General features: G+C 40.4%; 1 protein-coding gene across 2 annotated transcripts in view; it reads right to left on the reverse strand.

Moving 5' to 3' along the window:
* Positions 1–551: 551 nt before the first annotated feature.
* The window catches only part of ADGRD1 (adhesion G protein-coupled receptor D1), a 158,514-nt gene continuing 139,659 nt past the window's right edge, over positions 552–19,406 (reverse strand). For both annotated transcript variants that reach the window (XM_009932471.2, XM_075434725.1), the window contains 4 exons: positions 6,069–6,195; positions 4,779–4,820; positions 1,959–2,051; positions 552–1,267 (listed from right to left, as the gene is read on the reverse strand). In XM_009932471.2, coding sequence (XP_009930773.1) covers positions 1,172–1,267; positions 1,959–2,051; positions 4,779–4,820; positions 6,069–6,195 — 358 coding nt within the window. In that variant the 3' untranslated portion in view covers positions 552–1,171. The remainder of the gene's footprint in view (positions 1,268–1,958; positions 2,052–4,778; positions 4,821–6,068; positions 6,196–19,406) is intronic.

The following is a 19,406-nucleotide window of genomic DNA, read 5'->3' on the forward strand; positions in this document are numbered from 1 at the left end:
TCACTTCTGAGAACCTACAAAACACTGGTCAAAAGAAAAATTGCAGTGTTTTTTTTCTCCTTAAAGACACTTCATAGCAGTACTAAAGCAGAAGCTACTAAGTGCTGAGCAGAGTTTAAAACCACAGAAGACTCTACAGAGACCTATTTAAAAGATGTCTGTAGGTAACAATACACAGACTTATTTGTAGTCTGGCTGTCTTCACAGTATATCATTGTGTTTCTTTTTTGTGGTTGGAATTCAGTGTCTCGATTTGACCTCTAAAGGGAGAAAGGTAAGTCACAGTGCCAGGTTTTGATTTCCAAGAGCTACAGCGCATTTGCGAAATGCACATGATGGACAGTTGTTGATTGCATCCAAAAGCTTCCGGCAAAACAATACAAATACAAATGTATTGCGACACGACAGCAGAAACAAATCAGTGATAGAAACCCTGTGGACTGCTTTAGGACAACCTTAGCCATTTCTGCCTTTATAGATAGGATGTAAATGGGAATATCTAAAATGGCCACGTATTGGAGTATTACATGTTACCTATGCTGTTTATGTGCATAGAAATGTATGTGTATATTAGCTTTGCTAATTCCACGCCCATGCTGGGAGCCGAGTAGCTGGAACCTGCTTCTTCCTCAAGTCCTGGCTTCCTTGTAGCATTTAAATTAATCACCACACTATGTATTTTAAATAAGCTTTGCTTCAATAATTGGATTCTGTAAGGTAATAAATGTAAACAGAGAGTGCACAGCAAGACCAGAATAGCCCCATTACAACATCACAATGGGAAGCATTTCTTTTTAGAGCACAAAAATCCATCTTTCCAGAGGTATGTTGCCTTTCCTCAGTTTTGGGGGTTGGAATGATTCAGATAGCAATAAGCCCTTTCTGCGTACCTAGTGTTTTCATCACTGCTGACAAAACCATCCAGTGTATGTTTGCGCTGGTTCTTTTTACAGGTATTGCTAACAGCCACGTAGTAGAATGTGTTACGGTTTTGAAGGCAAGCAGATGAGGGTTATTTACTCAACAAAACAATATGGCAATTTCCAATTCATTAGGCAGTGATTAAAAAAGCAGTTTTCTACTGGTAATAACAGTGAGAAAGAACCAGTGGACACTGTGTCAGAGGTCCTGAATGTATGGCTGGGTTTGCACTGAGAAGCTGGCGTTACTGTCAGACTGCTGATAAATCAACGCGGTTGGCTGAATTGGTGCTTTTATCCCAGGTGTTCAGCTTCGTGGGGGCTGTGCCTGGCCTGTTCCCAGTCATCTGGAAAGCAACATAATATTGAAAATAGATTTATTTATTTTGCTAAACCACTCTTGTCTGGATGAAATAAAAGCTTGAAAGCATCTATTTACATTACAGCATTGTCACAGAGTCTTGAGAGCATATGTCATAAAGGATTTTTAAACAGTTATTACCAGGATCTAAGGTGATTGGCAGCGATCACTTAATAATACCTATCACTTCAGAAGTCTAGTTCTTTATAAAAACAAATGTCTTTTGCCTCAAGACAGTTTAAGGGAAGCTAGAAAAGCATATTCATGCGTTGACTTGTTTAAGAGTTTATTCCTCAGGCTTAAATGTAAAAGGGCCCTATCAAAAAGCCATCACCATCAGACAAATATATTGCCAAAATGGTGCTTGAATCCCTAATCTGAAGTCCATTACAACCAGTGGTAATAGTCTCACTAAATCATACTCCAGAGTTCATAAACTTTTGTTTACTTTTATTTGATAGTTTACCAGAAAGCAGACTTTTGTCCTTTGCTTTCGAGACAGCTATTGTAGCTGCAACTTAATACTTGCTGATTCCACCTGTCTACACCATGCATTAGGTTAGGTACTAAAAACACGCATGTGCCTTCTTGTGTCCTGTTCTTTCCAACAGAATTTAGTGTGGAACACTTTGAAGTACAATAGGAAAAAAAAAAAAAAAGAAAAGAGGAATACTTACAATATCTGAGTTGAAGGGTTTCACATTGATGTTGCGAGTTGAACTACTGGTAAGGGACCAGACCTTGGTTTTGTGCTTAAAGGCAGCTCTAACCTTTGGGGGAAAATAAGAAAACCAGACAGAATACTTCTTTTGAAAAAGTTGTGTTTATTTTCACAGGTGTAGCTTGCAATCATTTCCCCATTATCCTTCCTCCACATTAACGTCACTGTGTTAAAAAACAGAAAGCAATCCACCCCTACATTTTTCTTTATATTTATGGTCTTATTTTAAAATTTAACTTTACTTTTCAAATACCCATACTTTAAATACAAAGCATTGTATAACCTCACTTCTCATTTCATTGGCAACGTTTTCATGTTATCTGGGTTATCCCATCCTCCTAGATGTCAAAGGTATGACTGTATTACCATTCATCTTGTAAAAATAAAAAATAATAAAATCAAAAAAAACCAAAACTGCAGGGCATATAAGCATACATCCCCAGTATTTGCAGTTCAGGTATGAAAGATTTCATAAGGTGCTATTATATTGATTTTCAGCAGCTCACTAGGACACTTTCACATTTTTTAACTAAATATACAGTCCCAGGCTGGACCACAAACTGCCCTGTTTGGGCAGGCTCTCCCTGGAGCTCATGCAGCCCAGGAGGGGCTCAGATGCCACGGGGACGAAAGCCAGCTGCCAGTCTTTTGAAATCTGAAATTATTTAAACGTGCTGGATGAAACTCCCTATAGACTAGGAAGATTCTGCACCAAGGTGTAAATTATCAGCTGCGTAAAGAAAAGATCATTAAACAGTTATTCTTTAGGCAAGCAGGTGAGATTCATCTAGTCTTACTGGATGGAAGGGACTGACCAGTGTTACAATGTTGTGATAAAGAGCATCTTCTCAGGAGGAGCACAGTCTGCAAAACACACAGGGTAATCCTTCCTCCCTGTTCTACACTGGCATGGCCTCAGCTACGGTAAGGTGTCCAGCACCCCAGGAAGAACAGGAACCAGCTGGAGACAGTGAGGACGATCACACATCAAGCAAAAACTTCTTATGAGAAGCTCAGGTTGTTTAATCAAAAGAGGAGACTGGGAGAAGACAGGATAAGTCTTACAGTCCTTCCTTTTCTGTGGCGAGAAATTGTCGGCTCTTTGCACATATAGTAGCTACAACAGGAAGTAAGAAGCTCAAACTACAGTAAGAAAGATGAAAACCACAATTTAGAAGTGGCAGTAGCAAGGCTAGTGAGGCACAGAGCTAAATTGCTGAGGGAGGTCGAGGGGCTTCGATGACTGAGTTGTCAGGGGTGAGACCGGCACGTTGGACTTGTGCTTGGGGGGAAGGCTGCTCGGGTCCCTGTCAAAGCCCTTCTCCTGTGCTTTGTTACAATGTGTGTGCATTTCTTGTCCAGACGCACTGCGAATAAAGCTCTTTTTTACCCAACCACTTGGAAATACCTGCAGATTTTACTTAACAGTATCTGAGCTTTACTTCTTCAGTAAGAATGAAATTCTCAAGAAGAATTCTTGCAGTTTAGCTGAAGAAGAATTTTAGATATGCACAGCATATGATGGAGCCAGTAAGACCTGCTCTCCAAAAATGACAGTTCACGTTTGCTATATATGAACTGCTTTTTGAGGATACAAATTCTGAAAAGTTTCTGAATTTAATTTGTCATGAGATTCCTGGGAAAATGGCAGCACTTCAGATATTTGTATTTGATGTAAGATATCTGAAGCTTGACAGCAGGAAGAAAGCTTTATGAGCCTGGAGGAGAATAGAATAAAGAAATATTTTTCCTCCTTACCTTTAACCTGCCTGCTTAACTTTAGCTGATTTCAATAAAGATCAAGAATTTCATAGTCAGTCCTGACTCTCCAAACTGATTGTAGCAAAGGTCATACCAATGCTCTAAGACTGAACAGGTTGGCAAATATTAATAAACAAGAACATCTCCACAGAAGAGCTGGAGTGCTATCGTTGCATGGGAAGAAGCAGCAGGCTACGGGGCTGAGCTAGTTAGTAGCATCCAGAAGAGCGAGCTGTGGGAGGGTCAAAGCTACCTGGACATTCACTGAGCAGTACCCCCAGTCAGTGTGCTGGAAATAATTTTCATAGGAAACTTTCGTTACCAGTAATACATGTTGCTGGGCATTATCTGCTGGCTGCCACAGGAGGAGAGGATGCTGCAAGCTCCAGGCCCATCAGAGATGGGCTGCACAAGCCCCATTTACATCAGCCTTGCCTTGGCTTTACCCTAGTTGCCCTGAGACAGCCTTAACGCAAAAAGATGCCTCTCTGTCCACTATGAAAACCTGAAACTCCTGCCAAGAAAAATACCTGGAGTATGCTCTACTCTCTTTGGTTTCCTGTTAAGGATTGTATCAGCAACTTCCAAAAGTATGTTTTGCTGAGTATCATATTTATTTTCCCCTCTGGAACTAAAGATGTAACAAAGCCAGAGGCCCCTCAACAGGGACTGCCAGACTGAGTCCTGTTCACACTAGTTAGGTATCCACCTTAGCAGCACAGCCCATGCCCTGCTCAGCCCCTCCAGCCCTCAGGAGTGCTTCTTCCCTTAGTCTTGAGCTGCCTTCTCTCATCTTCTTTTTTTTTAAACCTTTCTTATGTTAACTAAAGTAAATGTCGAGTACAGGTCAAAATGCTGCAAGTCACAAAGTCACTAACACTCATGTATTAATTGAAAGAAAAAAGAAATCAATGGCATAGCAGGCAACGATAATGGAGAAAATATTTTCTTGTTTTATACTAATGTTACTTGAATTTGGTAACACCAAATCTGTTAACACCATTTGGTTACATACCTCTGAGTTCAGAAGACAGTGAAACAGGAACATGAAAAATCCCTGAAAACATATGAAAGGGAGAAAAGTGAAGACTGACTATGAAGAATGAAATACAATAATATATTTCTCACAGTGCTGTATAAAGTAGATATGGAGTAGCTGGAGCTCTATGAACATCAAAGAGTAGGCCAAATTGTGCCCCTTGTTAAACTGGTAAAACTACAGCATTAGGTTACTGTGAGGCTTGTCTGGACCTCTTCATGTTGAGCAGCACCTCCTAAACTCCAGGGTGCTAAAGGAGAAAACTCCGGCTAAAAAGAAGCAGGAATTCTATTTTCACAAGAACAAGAGAACTTTTTGTCTGTGCTTGCAAAGGTTAAGACAGAGGGAAATGCTCTTTGGGAAACACCAGATCAATATTTTTCACATTAGAAAACCGAGGTGTTAGCATTAGGAAAATTTTCACAACAGGATTTTACTGTCTTTGGGCTTTTTGTCCAATGGAAAGTGCAAAGGTCCCGTCCCCTTTCTCACCCAAAATAATTTTAGTTTCTTTTGGGAGTATTCAGGCAAATTTATGATTTTTATTTTGGATGAAAATTGGAACTTTTCTTATCAGTTTATGGGGAGAACTCTGTTGCACTCTTTTTGTGACCACAGTGGTATTTGTTCCTGAGATAAAAAACAAGATTTACAGCAGTCCGTTTGTTCTTCCTCTTTGTAACCATTATTTGGGAAAGAATTATAACACACCTGTAGTTTCATGTCTCTATTGAAATATCTGCTTAAAGCTAAGCAGATGCTTATATTCCTTCTTGGACAGAGCTATTTTTCTGGATTGGCGTATTAAGAAGATGAGGGTCTCGTTGCCTGCATGCAAGAGTCACACACAGCATGCAGAATAGCTCCACTTTTCTTCTCATGCCGCACCTTTCCCACAAACTTCTGTTTGCTTTCATTTAGTCTCAGTAATGAAGCCTCAAACTGACACTGAAAAATTGTTCTGGTACCTCTGTTGAAGAATCTCGCCTGTGGTACACGGTGCTGGAAGAACGAATTTAATTTCTCAAGCTCACTGTCTCATTTATTTAATTATTGCTGCTGGAAACACTAAGGAGTGGGATAGAAGTTCTGTTCATGCAGAGACTAAAAAATTGCCAGAATGTATGGTCAGCACAGACTTAAAAGACAGGAAGGAACATGGAAAAAAATCCAATAAACACAAGCATGTGAAAACGTTACTAATGATCCATTTATTGGCTCTCAGCGGCAGCTCGGTAGCCATAAACTTTCCCACCAGGTACTTACTTGTAGCGAATTTAAAACAGCAAATATATATTGAAATACTAATGCGTGGGCATTGACAGCCAAAATCCCAAAGATCCATGAGCTTCCCAAGATTGGTAAGAGAACAGCAACGGCTTTAGCTGTTAGTCTGAAAGAGAAAATGAAAATAGGAAATGTGATGAGACAAATCTCAGCCCACATACCAGGGAGTTTATCAGTTATGTCCTGGCCGCAGGGCAGTGTGTGTATGACCCTCTTTGTCATATAATTATTTTAATGGGAAAGTCTCTTAATTACTCCTTCCTTATCTATGAAAATGGGGATAACAGAACTTCAGGATCCCATGGGATAAATACAGATCAGGAGTCAGTAACTGAGGGTACAGGGGAAGAGATGGAGAGATGGTCTTATAACTATGGTAGCCATATCCTCAATTTACAGCGCAGTGTCATCACTTTGTCAGTGAGGAGTCAAGTGTGAGTCAAAAACAGAGGGCAGAAACTGAGAACAAAATCAGCATCACATGGAAAAACTAAACCCACTCTATAGTACTTCCAAAATACATTTGCTCAGCACTGCAATGAAGTCAAGACAACACAGTATTTCTCAGAGAGAAAGTGACTTGGGATTTTTAATCACCACAAATGGGAAGTAACACAACGTACCTCTACCAAATGCAAATCCTCTAACACCCCGCTATTATTCTGCTACTGCCCTGCTTTGTTCAGAGTTGATTCAGAGAAACGTATGCCAAATATTGAAATAGCCTGTGTTTCTTGGAGGTCCCTGCTGACATATGTTCACTCTGCTTAGCTGGCAGGACTTGGCAGAATTTCAATAAAAGGTGATATGACAGCTAAAGAGCTAATAGCATCAAGACAATACGAGGTTTTTTTGGTTTTTCCTTAATGACTTACGTACAGTATGTTTGTTACAGTGAAAGACGAAAAGTAATTGTAGTACACCAGAGAATTCAGTGATCATGGAAAGTTTTCTGCAGCAGCTGAATTCTGTAGACCAAATTTTATATAAAAAGTAAACAAAGGAAAGCACAGAGAAAACAAAGGCGTTGATTTAGAATTATAAGGTCACAGTTAAGTCTTTTAAGTGTATTAATTGCCTGCTACACTAAAGACCAAAGAACAATGCACTTTCTACAAAGAGCTTCTTGCCTTCATCTGCAACAGGAATTAAGGGCAACCAAACTTCACAGAGCACTCAAGACCCTGCAGAAGAGGTACTGGCAATACTTGCAACCATTTTCTTCTTTGACATAAGCATGGCTAATATCTCTCTCTGTAACTGAATACCACTCAGCCACTTCCAAGAAAGACAGGCACAACTGATGAAATGTAACTGACAAAGATTATTGCTTATCCCACACAACTCACTTTTCGTTATGAAGCCCTCAGAGCATCATCTCTGATTCATGCTAATGAATTGCTCTAAAGAATTGCACTTCTGTCTCCGCACGTAGTCTGTAATATTGACTTCAAGAGTGTCATAGTAATAGCCCTACAGAGTGTTCCTAGTGTAATCAAAGAAAAAATAGGAAGACTACCAGATTACTCTGTGGAAGTCTTTGCCACAGGGTGCTATGGACATGTAAAAAGGATCCTGTAAATTCACAGAAGATAGTTCTGTTGTGGATTGTTAAATGCGACAATTCAGATGCAGCCACTTGTGCAGGAAGTCCCTAATCTCTTGTGTGCTTATTGTAGCTTAACCCAGCGGCTGGCAACTAAGCACCAGACAGCCGCTCGCTCAACCCTCTCCTTCCCCCCAGCGGGATGGGGAGGAGAAATAGGCAAAAGGGGAAACCCATGGGTTGAGATAAAGATGGCTTAATAAGACAACAAAGTAAATAGCAATACTAATACTACTACTAATAATAATGATAATAAAAAATATGCTAAACAAACTATATATAATACAATTTTCTCACCACACAATGACTGATTTGCAGTCAGTCCCCGAGCAGTGATCATGTAACAACAAACTCATGAATTTTGCGAATTTTGCAAATTTTGCGAAACTCCCGAAAAAGACCAAACTCCTGGACTAGAGAGGATTTGAACTCACAGAAACAAGAAGAGCCAATTCTTGCCCCCCAGCCAACCCCTATTCATAAACTGAGCATGACGTTCATACTATGGAATATTTTCATCAGCCAGCTTGGGGTAGCTGCCTGGCTGTGCTCCCTCCAGCTCCTGCACACCTCCTCGTTAGCTGAACACGGGAGACTGGAAAAAGTCCTTGATTTCTTAGCAACAACTGAAAGCATCAGTGTTATCACCATTCTTCTCATACTAAATCCAAAACACGGCAGCTACTGAGAAGAAAATTAACTCCATCCCAGCCAAAACCAGGACAGTGCTGAAAGGCAGGAGCATGTATTCAGAGAAGAATCACTCTGCTTGACCTTTATGGTGGGGATACAGGGTTGAATGGACTCCCCCCAGTCCATCTGGTTTAATCTGAGATGGCAGTCCTTCTGTTCGCAGCCTAATCCATCTGGTTTATTGATTAAAACAATAAACACCTCCAGTTTGTTTTCACATCAGTTTGACCTGGTAAAGGCAGGTGTAAAATAGAGCAGGGCCAGGTGACCAGTAATGGAGTTAATGAGCCATCACTCACTTTTCCCCAGTAAGAACATCTGTTTCACAGCACTGGGCAACCCGAAAGCATTCATGATGTCTGTCCACTCTGTAATCACCCAAACCCCCCCATGAATCCCACAGGGCAAAACGTTCTTGCTGCCAAGCCACGACTACCTAGACAGCCCAGTGCAGTGTTGCCTGTCAAGGATGAACAGATGTTGAAGCTTTGCACGCCCAGGCACCACGTTTTCAGCGACAGCTCTCAAAGGACAAACTCCTCCTCCTGGGCAGCTGAGTGCGGTTTTAGTTGTACAGGACAGAAAGCACAATGAAGGGGACTGTCTCCATTTAAAACATCCTGAAGCAACAAGGCAGATAGATCTAATCCCTACTTACCACAGCACTTATGAACACCTAATTCATTCCTGTTGCAGCCCGCAGGATTTAAGCACATGCTTACAATTATATGTGTGTTTAAAATATTTCAGTGAGTTTAGTCCATGGCACAATTATAGATAAAGAAGCCAGGAGGGAAGTAAAGGGAACAGGGGTAGTGAGAAGATACAAGTCAGTCCATCCTTGCTAAAGCTACATTTTTCAGAAATTAGCAGATTCTATTTAGCTGGAAACCTATGCAAGAGAGAAAGTTGTATTAGGGAGATTAATGTCCTACTTGTGCCTTTTACCCCCAGATTAAAGCACAGCTTCAGGAGAAAAGTGCATAGAGCTGCATGACAAGAGACCACTTGTAATTACAACAAACATAAAACAAATGAGAATTTTGTACAACACATTTCAGCGAAGAAATCTTTTAATTAAACATAGAGACAAGACATCTCGTTCATTTCAGTGACCTGAGCACACACTTCATTATATTCTTGATTAAAAGTGTATGTGGAAGTACTGCATAGGCTTCAGGTTTATAGAGAAATCTGGGATGGGGAAGAACCTGGAACCTTTTTTTTTTTCTGTATTGATTTGTATCTTTATGTCCTTGGCCATGAGTATTTCTGCACAACTCAGTTTAATTCTGCAACACGTTTGTTCAGCCAGAAAATGAAAGAAGACCTTAAAGCTTGAGCTCTCCTATTCAACTAAAAAATGCATTTTTAAAGACAAAATTTTAAAACAACAGATACAAGTTTATTTTCATGAATCAAGGATGTTTGGGTGGTTTTTTTTCTATTTAGATTAAAGTTCATTACCTCAACTCTAACATAAGACATGCTCCACAGGGAAGCTGCCATCAGACCACCTCTTGCAATCAACTTTGTGCTGAAAGACCTGTATAATCCTACCGAGCCCTCAGACCTTCAGGAAAATGCATCTGGGCAGGACTGCAGGCAGACTGGGGAGGAGGATGCGTGAACAGCTGGAAGATGGAGTACGTACACTCCGATTCCATGATGGTTTAAATGTCCTCTCTAACCTGACACAGCAAGGGATTAGTATGCTCGACACAGCTACACTTGTAAAACTGTCTTCATCACAAACCAGCCTTTTTTCTTCTTCTCTTTTGTTCTCACATTCTCAATTTTTATAACATTTGCAGTTCGGATATAATTTTTCCCAGATGGTTTGTAGCCAAAAATAAATTTTCATTATTTCTTTTTCAGTCAGAGCATAAAAAGCTTCATGTGTAATTTGTAGTTGGGGGCAGAACTCAATTTCAATGTTTTCAAAATCATTCCTACAGTTTGGATTTTTAGGAGCCTTTAACATCACAAATGCCTTATATATTTTTTAATGTAAGGTACTAATAAAGACTGCTCACTATTAAACACAGGGTTCAGCACATGTGCAGCAGAAATACATAGCTAAAAATGAAAACAAAATACAGACATGTGGGATTTTCATGCAAATGTATTAATGTTTCATGCACATCCATTTAGAAGAGCAGCCATGTGAGAGTGAAATTCATTTAGGACTATCTAAGGGTCAGCTCTGCATATGTACCACTTAAATCTCATTAAGTCTTTCTTTTTGCCTAATTATTTCACAGCTTTCTATGCTTGCGTGCTCTGAATTTCACCTTATGTATAATGTCATACATTAGTTCAAGGTGCTTATGAGCTTTACTCACCAAGCAAAGGACTCAGCTCTATTGTTCCTGGTCCTCTTTTATTTTCTTCCACTTATCCCTCCCCTTCCCACCCTTAATTCATTTGGTCTTTGAACTTTAAAAAAGAAAAATACTAAATGTAAAATGCTGCGTCAGAATACCATTAAGGTGGCAAGGTTAAAAAATCTTAGAAATACAGAAGTTAATGTTCCGCTAGGCACATTAATTCCGACACACTGCACATACTTTTTTTTTTTATTCCCATTTTTCTTTGCTACATGAATATTTCAGTAGATTAGTTCTAGCACACTAAGATATAGAGCGCAATCAAATACATGTTGTTTTTGGAGAATGAATACAGCATGACTTAAACTGTGCGACCTTAAAAAAAAAGATGTCACTATCACCATTTGAGCTTTATATCATGTACAAAATTGGTGACATAAAGAAGCAATAGTTTGGGGCAGGTCTTACTTTGCAGATATTGAGGTCCAGTGCCACCAGGTCATCAGCTGTGCTAAAATCTTTCTATGACCTTATGCCCTAACGTGTCAGAAAACAGAACGGCCACTGCCTTGTAAAAGACCCTCTAAATTTCTCCATGTGCCCCTTCTCATGCTCTGGCCTTTGAAATTAGAAGCAACCTAACAGCCTGTTTCTCACATACACTTTCAAAAGCTCAGCTATTGTTACTCCTCTGCAGTCTAATAGGATGAAGTTTGGTGAGTTTTTGTCTCTCTGAATCTATATACACTGACTGATCAGTCCTGAAATTACTTAATTAGGAACAAAGCACAATGAGCACAGAAGTTTTCATTTCTCCTTTCTATTGTTTCCTTCTGCCAATTTATTTTTTTTTTTAAAGTATGTACCTGTTATTACTGTGTAATATAGACAGCTTCTGGGAAATACAAAAATATCCTGAGTCTGCTTAAATATTTATATCCTGTGAATAGCCTTTGGGATATGGCTAGCTGTACATAGCCTACCTACCAATTCAGCCTACGGTTAGGACTGTTGCTCACTCCACCCCGGTACTAACAGTCTCTTCAGCTGGGCGGCAGAGACTTCTGAGGCACCGCTCACCAAGAACCACTTTGGCGTGACTTGACTTCACTCAGATTTGCATGCTGCTTCATTGCAAAAAGCAAGCAGCAATGAATTCGCCCCGCACAGTGCCACATCCTCTGCCCTCAGACCTGCAGAGGCTGCTCTGCAGACAGGTCCTTATTAAGATCATACAAAGTCCTGCTCACCTGAGCACTAGCGTATGAATCCCGTTGTCAGGGGAGCAGGGTGGAGTCCTTTGAAAAACCTTACAAAATGTTTCTGCTACACTTCTTGCAAGAACAGCCTCAACTTTATTCCTTAATTGTTAATCAAGCTGTCCATTTAACATGCACTCACCATTTAAATCTCCTGTTGAAAAAAAGTATTTTTTATTCCCTTTTCCTCTTACAGTTAAATTGTAATTCCTGAAAAGTAAACCTTGCTCACAAGAGATCTTCCACTCTACATTTCTTCAACAGGCTTTGTTTGGTTGCTTTCGTTTTAACATTCACTTCAATGCAGGAGTTTGATATTTTCTGTACATCTTGCCCAGCCAGCGATGGACTGTTCGCCAGTGCTTTACACCAATTGGGATCCTGAAGTGTGCACTAATCAATCAATAGAGGAAGGGAAGTTTTCTGAGCTGGACAATTATCGTAAGTGTATTAAAGTCCCGGTGTGCAAGAAGTACAGGTTTCAGCACCTCTGAGATGTATTTCCATTACCAACATCATATAAAATCATTGCACTCTTACTGAAGTTACTAGGAACATTTTTCCAAGAGCAGGGTTGGACCTTATAGTTTTATTGTATTTGCAATTGGTTTGCAACAGCTCTACTCAATTGAGATTGCTCCCTTCCCCTATTTAATCTCTGCCCTGTTCTGCTATTGCCCTGAGCACACTGTCGATATCTTACACCGATGCAGAATGACTACACTGACAGCTACAAGAAAGAAATTTCACTGCTTGCAGAAAAAAAATCTTTATTACTTCTGTGAAGGGGACTCCTAATTCACAAATCAATTTTATTGGTTATATATAGAGCACTAATCCTTTTAAGACTTCTGACATCCACTTTTCTGCCGTGATTCCTGCTGAAGTAAGAGCTAAATTCAGATTCATAAGCCAAGATTATATAATCATTGGAGGAAACACGGCTAAAAAAAAGCAAAAATCCTTCACAACAATTCACCAAAATTGTTACCCTGACAGATCGGCCTTTTAACTGAAATTTCTCTCTTGTTTCTTAAATTCTTCACGAGCCACCTTCAACAATATCCTTTGTACTTTATATAAAAATAAATAAATCAAAAAACCTGTAACTAACATTTCAGACTACTGCTGGCAGAAGTTGAACTCACCTTCAGTTTCCCATTTGTTAGAAGTATTGTCCACTAACATCTAAGCTGGAAGGTGGAGAGCTGCTGGGAAACCACACGCAGCAGTTCTGCCTATGGATGAAAACATTTTTCGTTCAAGTTCAGCCGTGCTTCCAACATATACCTTGTCTACTCCATCTGACCAGCACTCAGGCTTTCATTCCTGCTGATGTCTGAGGAATGGCCGTTCTTCTGATGATGGCATTTCATTTTCGCTTTGTCACCTGATTCTCCAAGGAGCAAAACCAATACTAAGTGATTTAGGTGGTGACTTGCCACCAGCATCAGACAAATGGAAGAATACTGATAACATCTCCTCTTTCTCAGTGAACTAGGCAGTGAACAGCCATGAAAACATACACAGCACTCTTTGGGGCTGATCCAAAGCCACTGATATCATTTGGAGCCTACAGGATCAAGCTCCCTTTCACTCCTCAATAATAAACCACCGAGTCTCAGCAGAGTAATGCGCTGTGGGTGGTATAAGCAGCTCAGCAGAGTAGCCAAAGCACAGGCTTGAGAGTCAAATCCCTCAGCACCACTTCTAACTTCACAACCAATTTACTCCATACATTGCACGAAAATGACACTGAGAGTAAGAGTTTGGGGTTTTTTTCAAAATGAAATTAATCTCTGAACTCTGCTAGACATCTTGATCTAAGGAGTAGAGCTCTTGTCTCAGAAAGGACAGACATGGGTTATAATTCTGCTCCTGTCACTGAGCAGTAGCTCATGAACTTCTGCAAATATACATGCACCTTTTTCTCCTCCTACACTTTGTCGTGTCTATATAGGCAATAAGACTGATAGCACAAGGAATGTCTTTTAATTAGCACATACACAATTTCTAGCCTAATCTCAGGTGATTTCTAGGCACAACTATAATAAATTAAAAAAAAACCCCGACCGAACAAAACCACTAGTGACTGCAGATGCCATTTCCATTTTTCCCAAATGTTCTTTGCCTGTTCAGAGTGATGTTGTGAAACTGAATAAGAAACATTTAAAGGCACTTCAGGTCATTGCTTTCTGGTGAGTGACCTTTATAATCCAGGGAAGATGCTGCTAGACAAAAGTATTGTAGCTATGAAAAAAAAAAAACCTAGGCTGCAACAGGAATAAATTCAGATTGATTTTTATCATGCGAGTGGGAAGGGGAGGGGCATTACCCCGTTTCTGTTACGCGCAGTGTACAATACCCAGCCCTCTCACCACAGACCCTTGCAAGAAGGCAGATGCTGCTAAAGCAGTGCCACTTCTCAGAAGTCTTCTTAAAAGCTAAAGCTGCCTTTAGTAGATACAGCATTTGCCCACAATATAGGAGGTCTGGGCTCAAATCACTCTTCTGCCTAAGGGATTGCTGTTGCCTTTTTTCCAGAAGAGCATTTTGACTCCTTGCTTGATGCTCATTCTCACCTATTGAACCACTTGTGTTAAATAATTTAATGTTCACTGGGTCAGAGAGAGGTGTACTCCACAGATTAGCTGTGAGGCACTCCCCTGAGAGAGGAGAGTCCTACCTAATCCTTGTTTTATTAATATTTCTTGCTTTGTATTAAATATTGAGTGGAGCAGGAACTGAAATCCAAGTCTCCCTTCAAACCCCCACCAAGCCTGACAAAATAATGGCCATGACCAGAAAAGGGGGTACCTTAAGGATTTTAATGTTGAGAAGGCAATTCCAGGAGCTGGCAGCATTGCCTTTTGACTTCAGCACCTAACCAGGGATTTAGGAATCCATGCCTAATGATCCCACAGATCAAATCCCATATCACCTCCATTACTTCCTGATGCTAATACCACAAAAGAAAAAAATACTTCCCAAAGAAAGTATTAAGTATTTAACTAAAACATGCCCTTCTCCTTGCCTTTAATGCAAGCTACTAAAAGAATATAAAGAATTAGAATGTAATGTCATTGCGGAACGGAATTTGCAGTGCGATTTATCCATTCTTCTAAAATTCCTTTCTCCAACTTTTTTTTACACTAATTCTCTCATTGCACTGCTGCTGAGACAGCATTCTCTGCTTCTCGATGCCCAAGCCCAGACTTAGAGCTAATTTTCCACTGAACTCAGCCATTGAGTCATCAGAGAAAAGAATAAGAGCTTATTCTGACAGTAGAAGAATGTTCCACATCCAGCCAAGGCGTATTAATAATTGGGTTTGGATGAGGAGGTACAGTACCTGCACTGAGAGGCTTTGTGCCACAGGATACCCAGTTGTACATGTGTTCATTCCCAAGAGACACCCAAAAGCTTCACTGTTCTTAGCCAAGTCATCGTTTTCAAAAGGTGACTGGGAGCTTTTGCTAGTGAATAGTCTTGTCGCATATCTCTGCTTTAATCATCAAAAATTTGTGTCTCTCTGTGCTTTGTTTCATGCTCTGCTTCTATTGAAGCATCACTTGAACCTCAGGAACAGCCCCAGTGTAACAGAATATGTTTTCTCTTTTCCCATAGCAACCTCTAAGGGAACACACAGTATAAATATTTCCAGTTAGATGATCACTTAAGATCTGCTGAGTACCATCATAGGCGAGCAATGATTCAATTCTTTTGCATACAGTCATTTATAATAAATTCACAATCAATGGTGCATTTCTTTAAAATCTAGGTAGACTAAAAGGTTTACTGTTTATTGCAGTCACACATAAAATTTTTTGGAAGTCCAAAAAATGTGGCTGCTGAAAAAGGTTTTTGGGACACTCTGGTAATGGGTGACAGAACAAATTTCCCGTCAGCTGGTATTGACGACCACGGCCAGAAGCCAAAATAATCAAGTTCTCAGACAACCATGTGGAAAATGAAAGCAACTTAAAAGAAAAAGGAAAAGAACAAGCCCTGATCCTTGCATAGCGAAGATTGATGGATTTCTTGAACACTAACTGCTCACTTCCCTATTTCTTAGTGTTTGCTTGTTTCTTAAAAGCTGATTCTGGAGTTACCTTAAAGGAAGCAAGAGGGGGGGAAAAAAGACAAGAAAATATCACCCACTTCCACTTCAGGTGTTCTTTAATAGTGAAAAAGCAGATTGACTGGGAAGTCTGGAGGGGTTAATTCATTGTTTTAAAAAGAAAATAAATTGCAATGTTCTAATGGGTCAGGTCTTTTTATATAGCACGCTATTATGAAGGGTCGGTTTCTTTTCAATGGTGGAACAATCCTCTTGTTTTGTCAGTTTGCACATTACAGAGCAAGCATGCAAGAAAACAGCAGCATTTTTTTTCTCACAACCAGACAATAAAAACTATGCCAGAGGATTTGGTTTTATCCATACATAGTTAGCCTTGAGCTAGTCCTGGGCTGAAAAAGGTTACGGCATTATCTCTGTTTCTAGACCAGAGAAAGATACCAAATAATTAACCTGCAAATGTGACCATAAAGTTAGTTGTAGGAGCAACATATTAATAAGATAATCTAACCTTGGCTGCTCTGGATGCTCTGCATATGTGAAAACAGATGTTCCTTCAGACTCCCCCCTTCTTCTAACAGGGACCTAGTGCCCAGCTTTGCCTTGGACTCAGCCCAGGAGAAGGAATTTGTTACGACAGCTTATTCCCAGAAAGCTCATTACCTGTCTCTTCCAAGGACAAGGCGATGGAAATGTCCCAAAGGGCTAGATCCTGCCTGTGGGTGCCAGATGGACCAAGCTAGATGTCATCTACTTCTTTTCTCCAACATTTGCACCCAATTATTTCTTTCACTACAGTCTCCATTGTTTTACCCTTTCACAAAGCTCCCAGTGCAGGACTTCCTCCATCTCTTGACAGCTTTCTGTATAGACTGTCCCTAGGTACATTGACACTGTGAGGCATGGATCTACATTAGCCCAACACTTACTATATTTAATTGGCTAAATCTTTGCAAGTCATCTTGAAACAAAATACCAAAAATTAGTCTTATTGTGCTATTTACAGCCATCTGAATCTTTTTCATAGTTATTATATCACGCAGTGAAAATCTTTGTTTTCCCAGCAGTAAACCAAGATGACAGACCCAGTACTAATAAAGAGGGATTGTCAAATTACAGAAGTTATGAAAAGGACCTCATAGTGTTCTTTTTTCCTTACATAACAGGAGATTTGAGGGAAAAATTCACATGACTGGAATACTGATACGAAAGGGCACAGCTTGTTCAGAAGGGACAAGCAGGGAAAAAGAAAGGGTAAATCAAAAATGTAGACCTGCTCAGAGAGTCAGGAACTACAGGCAGACAGACCTTTCAAAAATCTCTGTGTAAAAATGAAGGCAAAGGAAACAGGAACAGTATGGCTGTGTACATCTGTTTTGGCTTGCCAAACCAGAAGGCTAGAGTAGATGGGGGCTTTTATTCCCCAAAACATTTGAAGAGTTGTCCAAAGCACAGGATTAGGTATTACCATGGAGCTAGCTTCATTTAATTGATGATACTAACAATGAAACAGAGTTCATAAAATGTTTTTTTAAGACTTATTAAACTGCAGCCAGTGATGTAAACCCATTACCATTTTTTTTTCATTATTCTGGAATGTCAAACCAGGAACATCATACATTGAAAATACAAAGTAGCCCCTACTTTGTGCTCCCTGCTGGTGATGCCTCAGCTGGAGCATCATGTTTGGGTTTGGGTATCAGATTTCAAGTAAAGTGTAGTCCTCTGGAAAGACTTTGCAAGCAAGAAACAAAAATGTCTGGTAATCTAGAAAATGTGGCCTGTCAAAAATGGGACAGGTATTGAGTATGAAAGTTTGCAGTGAAATAAAAAAACTGTTGTCAACATCCACTGGAGAAAGACAGGCTCCTTTTTGTCCTTTCTTAAACCGCCCTTGTAGAAACATCCAGCTTTTTAAGAGAAGCCATTAGGAAAAAAACTTCTGAGCTAGCTACACCCTGGAAAGACGCAAATTTCCACCACCAGAGGCTTTCACCAGTACAAGTCACTGGTTCACACACAATTCGAAATGGTCAGGAGCAATTACATAGCCAGTTACCACTGTTCAGCTGACAAGTGGCAACGGACTTCATAGCTTGGTAGTTCTGTATGCCTGGGGACACACAGAAAAAGCAGCCGCACAGAGGTGGGGTTTACTGGAAATCTGTAGGATCGGCAAATGTATCTGGCTCTTAGCTTGAAGTCAGTGGGGCTCATAGTTTAATTTAGGGTGGCAAGGTAACAATCACATCACCCATACACAAAATTTCTGTGGAATAACATTCACCCCCCCGAGGAGCTGAACTCTGAAAATGATCTCTTGACCTAAACAGTCTCAGTGACCCTTAATTATGCAATGATATCAACAGAAAGATCATTCTCCCATTTCCATGGCAACAGTGCCAGTGAACAGCAAAGCTATCAAGGTCGAGCATATAAACTGAGAAAGAAAAGTAATTTTCTGTGTAATGGTTCATATGAGCTTTAACTGCAATAGTGGCAAATAAATAGCTGTATACCTGCTTGATCGCCTGTCTCAAATGTACATAAGGGAAAAAAAAGGATTGCTGAAGTACAGCTACAATCACGCTGCCTTGCTGTCTGGTTTCTAAAAACTGCTGGTGACTGCTGCTTCAGAGGGGAACACAGACTGCAGAAAAGCATTCAGCTATGCAATGCTGTAATGTGAGGAACCGGATTTCTTATTAAGCTGGCAGTAAAGAAGCCAGGCAACATATGGCTTTTATTGTGTTTATCAAAGTTAATGTCATAGCTGATGCTGTGTTACTTGCAGAAAAGCCCAGTCAGAAAAGGTCAAAAAAAAAATTTTCTAGTTTGTCAAAATCAAAACGTTTTACTAACTGGTTTGATTCCTGCCTTCTCCCCAGGGCCTGCTTGCAAAAATATGAAAAAATCTGCGTACTTCCCTACTGACCTCCTTACAGCGCCCAGGCTCTGTCGTGCCAGGCTCTGGTCCCCTCCTCTTTTCTCCCTCACCCCTTTGCCCCGTTCCCGAGGTCTTCAGGAGCAGGAGGCTCACAGGCTGCCACCCAGCTCTCTCGTGGGGTGCGGGCTGGCCGCGGAGGCAGATGGCTCTGGGCAGCTGCCACCAACGCCAGCGCTTGGGTCTGAGGCTCTTCTGGCTTTTTGAAACCCTCTCAAGCCCTTTGCTTTAATAAGATACTGCAGCATTGGGTACAGCTGCGGTTCCATGTACATTATGAAAACAAACTATAGACTCTGTGGTCATTTTTTTTTAGTTTCCGAGCTGAGGATTTGCTGATTCTCTTGTTCTGTACAGTGGGCTCAGACAACAGCTCACGACAAGCTCCTATCTCTACTCACATGAGA

Source organism: Opisthocomus hoazin, chromosome 13 (genome assembly GCF_030867145.1).
Source record: "Opisthocomus hoazin isolate bOpiHoa1 chromosome 13, bOpiHoa1.hap1, whole genome shotgun sequence".
NCBI classification, from domain to species: Eukaryota; Metazoa; Chordata; class Aves; order Opisthocomiformes; family Opisthocomidae; genus Opisthocomus; species Opisthocomus hoazin.